This window comes from Streptopelia decaocto (genome assembly GCF_964273445.1).
Source record: "Streptopelia decaocto genome assembly, chromosome: 25".
Taxonomy (NCBI): domain Eukaryota; kingdom Metazoa; phylum Chordata; class Aves; order Columbiformes; family Columbidae; genus Streptopelia; species Streptopelia decaocto.
Window position 1 is genome coordinate 104,375 of NC_138680.1, and position 12,015 is coordinate 116,389.

Sequence of the window (12,015 nt, forward strand, 5' to 3'; positions counted from 1 at the left end):
ATGCAGCAGGACACGGGTCCCTCTTGGCTGCCGGAGACACTGTTGGCTCACCTTCAACTTGCTGTTGACCAGAACCCCCGATCCCTCTTCACAGAGCTGCTCTCCAGAACCTTGTCCCCCAGTCTGTCTGTACAGCCAGGGTTGCCATGTCCCAATTGCAAAATCCAGCACTTGCTCTTGTTGAAATTTATGCGGTTGGTGGTTGCCCAGTTCTCCAATTTGTCCAGCTCCCTCTGCAGGTTCACTGTGCCCTCCAGAGTGTCAACAGCTCCTCCAATTTTGTGTCATCAGCAAACTTGCTAAGCAATCCCTCAAGTCCTGAGTCTAAGTCATTTACAAAGACATTGAAGAGTGCTGGCCCTCAATGGATTGCTGTGGAACCTGTTAGTGACTGGTCACCACCCCGACATGACCCCATTTACTAGAACCCTTTGAGCCCAGCCAATTTCTCACCCACTGCGCTGTGTGTTTACCCAGCTGTGTGCAGGACATCTTGTCTATTGGGGGATTGTGAGAGACACTATCAAAGTTTTACTGAAATCCAAAACGACCACGTCAAGGCTTCCCTTGTCCAACTAGGTGGGTAACCTTGTCCTGGAACAAAATTAAGTTTGTTAAGCAGGACTTTCCCCTCACGAACCTGTGCTGGCTGGGATCAATGCCTGAGCAGTTCAACAGGGGCAAGTGCAGGGTCCTGCACCTGGGGAGGAATAACCCCCGGCACCACTGAGGGTTGGAGTGGACCTGCTGGAAGGCAGCTCTGCAGAGAAGGACTTGGGACTTCTGGTGGACAACAGGTTGACCACAAATCAACAATGTGCCGTGTGACCAAGAGGCCAATGATACCTGGGGTGCACTAAGAGGAGTGTGACCAGCAGGTCACGGAGGTGAATCTTTCCCTCCTGCTCTGCCCTGGTGAGGCCGCATCTGCAGTTCTGGGTCCAGTTCTGGGCTCCCCAGTTTAAGAAGGACAAGGGCTAGGCCTATGAAGATGATGAGGTGTCTGGAGCATTTTTCTGATGAGGAGAGACTGAGAGAGCTGGGGCTGTTCAGCTGGAGAAGAGAAGCTGAGAGGGATGTGATCAATGGGATCAATATCTCAGGGTGGGTGTCAGAGGATGGACCAGACTCTGTTCAGTGGTGCCCAACGCCAGGGTGAGGGGCAACGGGCACAGACTGAAGCACAGGAGGCTCCATCTGAACATGAGGAGAAACTTCTTTGCTGGGAGGTTCCAGAGCCTGGCCCAGGCTGCCCAGAGTGGGTGTGAAGTCTCCTCTGAGACATTCAAACCCCCTGGACCCACCTGTGTGATCTGCTCTGTGACCCTGCGTGAGCAGAGCTTGGGCTGGGGAATCTACAGAGCTCCTGCAACCCAGCCAGGCTGGGGTTCTGTGATCCTGTGACACTGAGTCTGGTCCCACAGAGGCGGGGTGTCCAGAACTTGGGGAAAGGGGGCAGAGCTGGAGAAGGGGTGAAGGGAGGAAGCGGGACCAGGGTCTGGGGCTGCTCAGCCCTGGCGCAGCCCCACGGGCACCATGTCGGAACCGGGACTGGCCAAGACAGAGCCGCCTCCTGCTCCCGTCAGCCTCCACCAGCACAAGGCGGGAGGGCAGCCAGTCTCCTCCCTGGGGTGACGCTGCCCCGGATTGGTCCCCTGGGCTGTCATTCTGCCCTGTTTGGGACCCACCCTTCCCTCAGGGCAGCCTCTGATTGGCCCCCAGGTGCTCAGGCTGCTTGCTGCAGTGCCCGCCCCTCACCCGAGGTGTGGCCTCTGATTGGCTCCCTGGGCTGTCACTCTGCCCAGCTATGTTGCCCCTCCATGTCATGGCCTCAGCACAGGAGGATGCGATGGTGGGAGGCACCAAATTAATCTTCAGTGTTGGAGGATTTTCTCCTGATCTTGTGCTGACCACTGACATTGGGATGTGCGGGATCAGCTTGTGTTATGGTACTTTTGGCAGCTGCTTCTTCGTGGAAACGGCTTCAGGAACTGATGGAGTAAAAAGATTCTCAACCTCACGGCTAAAGTTGGAACAAACCTTCCTGGGCGCTCCCCAGGCAAACAGCGCTTCCAGCACTGCCCTTCCCACAAGAATGCTGCTGAGGTCCAGGGGCACCGCACAAGAGAAAAACATGTTTTTCACTTGAAACACTCTAGGGTCTCTAGAAGATGAATGTCTCTAGAGGGTCTCTAGAACACTCTAGAGGGTCTCTAGAAGATGAATGTCAATGAATGCCCTCAAGTAAATAATTGGTGGCTATGGGAAAACCCTGAGACACATTCCCTTTAGAAACTCAGCTCCCAGAGAAGGTGTGTGTTTGGTTTTTTTTCCTCTTGATTCTGCAAGTATCGCATTAAAAGGCTGCACCAAACACATCTGTCTCCACGTGCTGCTCTGAATCACATCAATAGTCAAACCCGCTGTATTTGCTCCCTAGAACAAAGTAAACACCTGGATTTCACTCTCTTTCCCAAAGAAGAGATTGTAGAAAGTTACATTTACACATCCTAGGATAGAAAGAAGAGCAAGAGGAATAGGAAAAGCATTCCAGACAATGGGAAAAAAAAATTGAAAAACATTCCATAAAGAAACAAACATTGTCATCCACCTGTATTTAATAACAGAATAATAAATGCTCAGTGTCGATGTTTGCAACACTAGACGCACAATGTGGCATTCTCTGTACTGATTGAAATCTTTCTTCTAAATGGTATTACTAGAGAAGTAAATCTATGACGAACTTGTATGAAACCTTTTTTTTTAATCAGAGTGTGCTTATTTTACTGTATTTCCTCTGACAAGCTGTTCAACTGGCTGTATGCAAGAGATTCTAAGATTATTTCTTGAGGAACCAGTGAGAAAGCTATTGGCATCTACAATCAAAATGTAGAAATTAACAGGCAGAAACAATATTATCTTTAGTAGAAAACTACTGTTTGTTCGCAAAATTTCTCCATTAGATGTCAAACGAGCACTTTGAGTTCCATGCGCCACCACCCCACTTCCCCCCCAAATACACTTTATGAAACTTAGGAAGCATTATTTCAGCTGAACTTCTCTCAAGTTGACATGATCTCACATGTCAGCTCAGCTCTGCACATTCTAAGGGGATAACAGCACAAAGTGTTACGATGAAGTTTGTGCTCTGTGTTTTCTCAGTATTTCACGTGACTTCGGAATATTAGGATGCTCCTGAATAACAAATACATGATAGGTGAGAAATTCTAGATGGAAAAAACACAACTCACTTTTCAAGCACCACATTTGTTTGGTCAACAGCAGCTGAACATGAGCCAGCGTGTGCCCAGGTGGCCAAGAGGCCACCAGCATCCTGGCTGGTATCAGCACTGTGTGGCCAGCAGGCCCAGGGCAGCGACCGTCCCTGTGCTGGGACCTGGGGAGGAAAAACCAAAAATCCTGGGGGTAGTTTTGGGCCCCTCATGCCAAGAAAGCCCTTGAGGTGCTGGAGTGAGTTGAGAGAAGAGAACGGAGCTGGTGAGGGGCTGGAGCACAAGTGTGATGGAGCGGCTGAGGGACCTGGGGGGTTCAGCTGGAGAACAGGAGCTGAGGGGAGACCTTCTGATCTCTGAACTGCCTGAAAGGAGCTTGGAGCCAGGGGGGTCGGGCTCTGCTCCCCAGGAACAAGCGCCAGGAGCAGAGGAAACGGCCTCAAGTTGCGCCAGGGGAGGGTGAGGTTGGATTTAGGAACAATTTCTTCCCCAAAGGGCTGTGGGGCATTGGAACAGGCTGCCCAGGGCAGTGCTGGAGTCACCATCCCTGGAGGGCTGGACAGACAGACATGAGGTTCTCAGGACATGGGGCAGTGCCGGGGGTGGGTTATGGGTGGACTTGATGATCCTGAGGGTCTCTTCCCACTGAAAGGATTTGGTGATCCTGTGGTCAATGATTAACCCTACCCCCCCATGATTAACTGGGGTAAACAATGGTTAACCAGAAATTGATACGCAAGGGCAAAGGACATTGTGCAATTAGCAGCACAATTGTCAATAATTAAACACAGTGCTGTCAATAATTGATGATTAAGCATGTCAAGTGATTGATTGCCACTAATTAAGAGTACCTTGCAATTAATCAGAACTGATGCAGGCAGTAGTTAACAATGAAGCATGTTGGGAGATCCATAATCAATGATGTGTAGAAAATTAATGAGCACTAATGAAGAGCATCAGGCAATTAATAGTTGATAACAAAGCTCATAATGCAGTTATTGATTGTTAATTGAGAATGTTGTGGAATTAATGATTAATAATGATTAATCACTATGTGTGTTGGGTGATTAATAATCCAGGACGTTGTGCAATCAAGCATCAGGGATTAATTGGGGTTGATTAATGAGGACAGAGCTAATGAGTCCGATGAAGCTGAGGGGGAACAGGGAGGACACACTGAGTTTCAGGGGTACGTTCTGCATACACTCAGGGCTTTGCACGCTCACTTGGGACTTTGCACACTCATTGGGGGATTTGCATGCTCTGTGCACACTCACTCAGGCCTTTGCATGTATCTGCACACTCAGCTTGGGGATTTGCACAGCTCTGCACAACTCTGCATGGCTTTGCACACTCACTGGGCCTTTGCACAACTGCACACTTGCTCAGGTATTTGCACAGCTCTGTATGCTTGGCTGGGGGCTTTGCATGGCTGTGCACAGCTCTGCATGGCTTTGCACTCTCTTTGCACACTCCCTGCACACTTGCTCAGGGCCTTGCACGTTTCTTCAGGGTTTTGCACAGCTCTGCACGCCACTGGGTTCTTGGGGAAGGCAGGTTCTGTGCCCCCCACCCCATGTCCCCCCAGAATGATGATCAGGGTCCCCTGTGTCCCCCCGGTGATGACACAGATGCTGAGTTCACAAGAGACTTTATGGGGGGCTCAATGCTTGGAGGGGGTCCTGGTGCCGGGGGGGTTCCCAATGCGGGGGGATGGGTCCCAGTATTAGAGCGGGGTCCCAGTACTGGGGGTCCTGGTGCCAGGAGGGGTTCCTGCTGTGTGTGGGGGGGTGGTGTCCCAATGCTGGAGAGGGGTTTTCAGTGCTGGGATGGAGTTCCAAATGTCAGGGGGTCCTACTGCTTGAGGGTCCCGATGCTGGGGGATCCCAGTGCCAGGGGGGTTCTCAGTGCTGGGGGAGGGTCCTGGTGCAAGACGGATTCCTGGTGCTCGGGAGGTCCCTGTGCCAGGAGACCTGGGTGCCAGTGGGTCCCAGTGCTGGGGTGTCTGCAACGCTCGGGGGATGTCCTGGTTCCAGGGGAGGTCAAGGTCCCAGGGGTGGTTCCAGTGCTGAGGGTTTCTGTACTACGAGGTCCTGGTGCTGGGGTGGTCTGAATGCTGAAGGGGGATTCCAATGCTGTGGGGGTCCTAGTGCTGGGAGGAGGTTCCTGGTGCAAGGGGGGTCCTGCTGCCCAGGGGGGTTCCTAATGCTGGGGGGGTCCCAGTGCTGCAAGGGGTTCATGGTGCTGGGGGAATCCTGGTACCTGGGTGGTGTCCCATTGCTGGGGGAGGTCTTGGTGCTGGGGGGGTCCTGATGCAGGGGTTCTCAATGCCAGGGGGGTCCCAGTACCAGGAAGGGTTCCCAGTACTGCGGGGCTCCCTGTACCAGGGGGTCCTGGTGCTGGGGGGGTTCCCAATAACAGGGGGATTTCCCAGTCCTGGGGGGGTCTCAGTGTGTGTGGGGGCAGTTTGGGTGCTGGGCGGGGATGTTCCTGGTCTGGGGAGGTCCCGGTGTGGGAGGGGTTCAGCGCGGCACCATGCGCAGCTGGTAGAAGGGGGGGATTTTGGTGAAGCCGGACACCACTGGTTCCAGCGACAGCTGTTCCGGGGGCTGCAGTGGCTGCAGTCGCAGGTTCTGCAGGATGGTGCAGAGGAACAGGAACAGCTCCATCCTCGCCAGACCCTCACCCAGGCACAGCCGCTTCCCTGCAGGGACACAAGGGGTCAGGGGGAGCCAGGGGTGCAGGGCCCCCACCCTCAGTGCCAGGGCTACCTGAGGAGAAGGGGACAAAGGCATCATTGCGCTTGAAGCGGCCACTCTCGTCCAGGAAATGCGTGGGGTCGAAGGCGTTGGGCTGTTTGAAGACGGAGGGGTCATGCAGGACAGAGCTGAGCAGCGGGTACACGTCGGTGTCCTGGGGGAGTCAGAGGGGACATGCGGTGGGTGGGGGACACGGGGCAGTGTGCACCAAGTGTGCACAGGGAAGTGTGTGTGCAGCAAACGTGCGTAGAGAAGCGCGCGCGCAGCAAGTGTGCGTGGGGCAGCATGCAAAGAGAAACGTGCACGCAGCAGGAATGCATGGAGTAGCATGCATACAGCAAATGTGCATGGAGCAATGTAAATGCAGCAGCAGGCATGGAGCAGCACTCATGCGCAGATGTGCACAGGGCAGTGTGCACAGAGATGCATGTGTGCAGCAAGTGTGCATCGAGCAGGGTGCACGGGGAAGCGTGCATGCAGCAAGTGTGCATGGAGCATGCAGCACACTTGCATGGAACTGTGCAAATGGGGCAGCATGCACAGAACAGCACATGTGCAGCAAGTGTACATGAAGCCGTGTTAGCGGGGGGTGAGCACAGGACAGTGCAAACAAGGCAGAGTGTGTGAAGCCGCAAGTGTGCACGGGGCACGCAGCAAGTGTGCAGGGAGCCGTGCAAACGAGGCAGGTGCACAAGGAAGCAGACATGCAGCAAGGGCGCATGGGGCAGTGCAAACATGGGAGCGTGCAGAGAGCACTTTGTAAAAGGCAGTGTGCACAGAGAATGGTGCATCCAGAATCGTGCACAGAGAATTCTGCACACCACCGGCACCTTGGGGATGAAGTAGCCACGGAAGACGATGTCGCGGGTGACACGGTGGGGGACGTTGAGGGGGATGAGGTCGCTGCAGCGCTGGATCTCGTGGATCACGGCATCCGTGTACGGCATCCGGCCCCGGTCCTCCAGAGCGGGCGCCCGGTCGCGGCCGATCACCTGGTCGATCTCCTCGTGCACCTTCTCTGCAGTGCCGAGCAGGACGGGGGTGTCAGGGAGTGACAGGGTCCCCACGGGTGAGTTGGGGCTGGGTGGGATGCGCCCGCTCACCCTGCACGTGCGGGTGCTTCATGAGCATGAGGAAGCCGTAGCGTAGGGTGGAGCTGACGGTCTCGGTGCCGGCAAAGAAAAGGTTGAGGGTGGTGAGCTCCAGGTTCTCCAGCGTGAACTCCGAGGAGGGGTTTGACTTTTCCTGGGGGGACACACATACATGGAATGTGGAGGTGCAGGGAGTGCCCCAGAGTGCACAGGAGCACCCCAGGCTTTGCACAAGTGAGCTGGGTGCGCATGAACAGCTCTGGGTGCAGGGCATCAGCCCAGGGTGCTCAGAGGATGTGGGTGAGCAGGAGCACTGTGTGCACAGGAGCATCCCATGGTGCATGTGACCCCCTCTGGGGTGCAGGTGCCTCCCCGGTGTGCAGGAGATCACCCCAGGCACACAGGAGCACCCCCGGTGGAGGGGATCTCCCCGTGTGCACAGGAGCATCTGAAGTTTTGCACATGGAAAACTGGGTGCAAAGAGGCCCCGCCGAGGTGCAGGTGACCCCCCCTCCCAGGTGTCGGTGCCCCCCACCTTCTCCATGTGCTGCAGGAAGCAGTCGATGAAGTCACGGGGGGCCCCGGGCTGCAGCGAGGCCGCATTGTCCCGCACCCTCCGGGCGATGAAGCTGCGCATCCGCTCCAGCATCACGGGGATGCGCCGGTGCGGGCCCGGCAGAGGCTGCATCAGCGTCTCTGCCATGTCGTACACCTGGTGGGGGGGAGACGGATGTCACTTGTCCCACAGACACCACCCTGCATCCCAGGAAGCCGCCAGGCCCCCCCAGCCACCCCTTGAATCCTGCCTGTCCCACCTGCACCCAGAGACTGGGAGGTCCAGAAACTCTTGATCACCATTGCACCCCCCAACCGCCCCATTACACCTCCCTGTAGTCTCCCCACTGCACCACCGTGACACAGCCCCCCCCGCACTCCCTGGACACCCCCCCAGCCACCCCTTGCACCCCTTGGGGTCCCAGCTGCCATCCAGGGGTGCTGAGCTCCCAAAAAGTCATTGCACCCGCTGACACCTTCACCTATTGCACCCCCCCCAATGCACCCCTATGACACCTCCAGAACCCCCCCAGCCACGCTTTGCATCCCCCAGGTCGCACCTGCACCCAGGGTACTGAGCTCCCAAAACCTGCTGTTCATCATCAAACCTCCCCCAAACCCCACCACCCAGCTCATGCACCCCCTGACCCCACATGCACCCAGAAACTGGGTGCTCCGGGAAACTCTGGTTCATCATCACACGCCCTGGACCCCCCAATTCACTGCCCCCCTTCCCCCACTGCAGCCCCATCATCATCCCCCCTTGCAGCCCCCCCACCTGCGCCCAGGGGGTGCTGAGCTCCCGGAAACTCTCGTTCATGAGCCGCAGCATCTCCAGGAACTCGCTGTCGCGATAGTCGAAGCGGTTCCCGAACACGATGGAGCAGATGATGTTGGACACAGCGCAGCTCAGCAGGTACGTGGGGTCAAACGGCTTCTCTGGGGGAAATGGGTATTTTGGGGAGGCGGTCAGCACCCAAGGTTGACCCCACACCCACCCAGACCTCCCCAAACCTTCTCACCCCCACTCCATAACCTGAGTGCAGCTCAGCAGGTGCAGGGGAGTTGAAGGAGGGACAGGAGGATTTTTTGGGGGTGTCAGCACCCAGGGCTGTGCCTGCGCCCTCGTCACCCCACCGACCTCCCTCCAATCCCCCTGAGCCCCCTACCCCAGGTGCAGCCCAGCGGGTACGTGGGGGTCAAAGCACTTCTCGGGGGCAGCGGGGGCTGTTCCCGGGGGGTGTCAGCACCCAGGGGTGTGTGTCCCCCACCCAGACCCCCCGTACCCCGGGTGTCTCGCAGCTCCTTCAGCAGCGCTTGCGCCTCCTCCTGGATGCGGCTCTCGATGCTTTTCCGGCCCATCCCGAAGTCCCTCAGCACTGAGAGCGAGAAGCGGCGCAGCTGCCGCCAGCGCTCCCCGTTGGCGAAAACCACCCCTGGGGGGGGACACGGGGGGTCAGCACCCTTGGGGAAACAGCATCCTGGGGAGGGGACATGGGGGGGCAGCACCCATGGGGAGGGGACAGGGGCGTCAGCACCCATAGGGGGTGGGTAGCACCCTTGGGTGGGTCAGCACCTGCATGGGGGGAATATCACGCAGGTCCAACCACTGTCAGTGTGCCACCATTGGAGTCCCACCCCCCGTGTCCCCGCAGTGTCCCCGCGCACCGTGGCCGTGGAAGGTGCTCTCCAGGGTGGGCAGGCGCCCACGCCCGGCGAAGGCCTCGGCGTTGTCCACCAGCGCCTCGCGCACCGCGGCGTGTCCACAGAGCACCAGCACCCGCCGGGTCCCCAGCCACACCGTGAACACAGGGCCGTACTTCTCACTGAGCTGGGGACACCACGGACACTCGTGTCACCCACCGTGTCACCCACCCACCCGCTGCGTCCCCTGCCACACCGTGAACATTGGCCCGTAGTTCTCATGGAGCTGGGGGGACACCAGGGGACACCTGTGTCACTCACCCACCTGCCGTGTCCCCAGCCATACCAGCAACATGGGGCTGTATGTCTGGCTGAGCTGAGGGGACACCGGGTGACACCCAAACCCCCCTGCTCCCCTCACCTTGAGCAGCCCCTCCAGGGTCCTGGCTGGGGACAGCTGCAGCAGGTTCCCATGTCCCCCCATGTCACATCATGTCCCCCCATGTCCTCACCTTGAGCAGCCCCTCCAGGGTCCTGGCTGGGGACAGCTGCAGCAGGTCCCCATATCCCTGCCATGTCCCCCCATGTCCCCATGATGTCCCCACGTTGAGCAGCCCCTCCAGGGTCCTGGCTGGGGACAGCTGCAGCAGGTCCCCATATCCCTGCCATGTCCCCCCATGTCCCCATGATGTCCCCACGTTGAGCAGCCCCTCCAGGGTCCTGGCTGGGGACAGCTGCAGCAGGTCCCCATGTCCCTGCCATGTCCCCCCATGTCCCCATGATGTCCCCACCTTGAGCAGCCCCTCCAAGGTCCGGGTCAGGGACAGCTGCAGCAGGTGCCCGTGTCCCGCCATGTCCCCCCATGTCCTCACCTTGAGCAGCCCCTCCAGGGTCCTGGTTGGGGACAGCTGCAGCAGGTTTCCCAGCAGTGGCAGCGCGGGGGGCCCGGGGGGCAGTGGGTGCCCCCCCTGCCGCCCCTTCCCCAGCAGCAGAAGCAGCAGGAGGAGGAGGAGGAAGAGCAGGAGGAAGCTGAGAGACCCGGTCAGCTCCATGGTGACACCTCTGTCACCGTGTCACCTGCTGACGTTGCTATTTATGCACTGATTGCAGAAGAGGGGACAGGCCCAGCAGGGCCACCACCCCATGGTGACTGGGGCTGTCCCTGTGGGTGGCACCAGGGGTGGACCCGTAGGTGTCCCCGTGGGTGTCCCTGTGCCTGGCCCTGTGCATGTCCCCAAGCTCTGGTGTGTGTCCCTGTGGCCCTGTGCATGTCCCTGTGCCCTGGTCTGTCTCCCCATGCATGTCTCCAAGCTGTGGTGTGTGTCACATGCATGTCCCTGTGCTCCTCATCCATGTCTCCAAGCCCTGGTGGGTGTCCCCATGTTCTCGTCCATGTCCCCAAGCCCTGGTGGGTGTCCCCATGCACATCCCCAGACCCTGCTGTATGTCCCTGTGCCCTCTTCCATGTCCCCAAGCTCTGGTGTGTGTGTCTCTGCATATCCCCATCCATGTCCCAGGGCCTGGTGTGTGTCCCCACACATGTCCCCAGGCTCTGTGCATGTCCCTGTGCCCTGGTTTTTGTCCCCATGTATGTCGCAAGCCCTGGTGTGTGTACCTGTGCCCTCATCCATGTCCCCAAGCCCATGGGGCATCAGGAATGTGTCACAGTGGGGTGTGGGGACACAGCCCTCACCTGCACCCTCTGCCCAGCAGCGGGGTCCCCCCCCAGTGACACCGGGAGGCTGCAGTGATGCATGGCCTGGCCTGGCCACAGCAGGGCTGGTGGGTGCTGATGGCCCAATGCCAAGCCAAGGCTGCCATCATCATCACCGTCACAGCACCATGACCATCCAACTGCTGCTGGACCCGCTCGGGGACCCCCAGAACTCACAGCACCCCATAGCACCCCATGGGGACCCTATGGACACCCCACAGCACCCACAGACACCCTACAGCACCCACAGCACCCCACAGACACCCTACGGCACCCACAGCACCGCCTGGACACCCCATGTCCCCCACGGCACCCCATGGTACCCACAGCACACTATGACACCCACAGCACCCCATGGACACCCCACAGTCCCACAGCACCCACAGCTGTGGATGCTCCAGGGCTGGGAGCAGGGGGTGCCGAGGGGAAGGTGTGGGATGGGGGATTGGAAGTGGTGGCCAGGGGGAACAGAACCTCTGTCCCTGTCCCCTTCCCTGTCCTGGTGCTGGCAGGGCGGGTGACACGATCACTGTCCCTGTGCTAGGGAGAGGCAGCAGGGAAACAATCACTGTCCCCATGGCAGAGGTGGCAGTGGCCATGGTGGGGATGACACGGTCACTGTCCCCAGATCCACCCCCCTGGCCTGGGGCCTGTGGTGTCACTGACAGCGTGGCCAATTCCCATCAGGGAGAGGACAGTGATGTGACACCCAGGGCAGGGACACCCCCTGGCCCCGGAGTGGCCTCCACAGCAGCTGGGGGGGCCTGTCCCAACCCTGTCCTGTGTCCCCACCTCATGTCTGCACCCTCTGTTCCCACCCCCTGTCCCTGCCCTGTGTCTCCCCCCGCCCCCACCCATGTCCCCACCCTGTGTCCCCAGCATAGTTCCTTGTCCCAGCCCCAAGTGGCCAACCAGTGTCCCCACTTGGTGTTGAACTGGGTGCTATACTGGGTGCTGGGGGTGCAATCTGGGTGCACCAGCAATGTGCCAATGCTGGTGCACGCCCTGGTGCTGTGGCC

General features: G+C 58.4%; 1 protein-coding gene across 1 annotated transcript; it reads right to left on the bottom strand.

Annotated features, from left to right (window-relative positions):
• Positions 1-5,755: 5,755 nt before the first annotated feature.
• Positions 5,756-10,136, bottom strand: LOC309450092 (cytochrome P450 2G1-like; the record flags this gene model as incomplete). The annotated part of the gene is made up of 10 exons (XM_082072755.1): positions 5,756-5,937; positions 6,005-6,146; positions 6,823-7,010; positions 7,096-7,237; positions 7,619-7,795; positions 8,417-8,577; positions 8,925-9,074; positions 9,307-9,469; positions 9,518-9,568; positions 10,074-10,136. 10 exons carry the CDS (start codon positions 10,134-10,136, stop codon positions 5,756-5,758), a joined length of 1,419 nt encoding a protein of 472 aa, XP_081928881.1.
• Between the last annotated feature and the right edge of the window lie 1,879 nt (positions 10,137-12,015).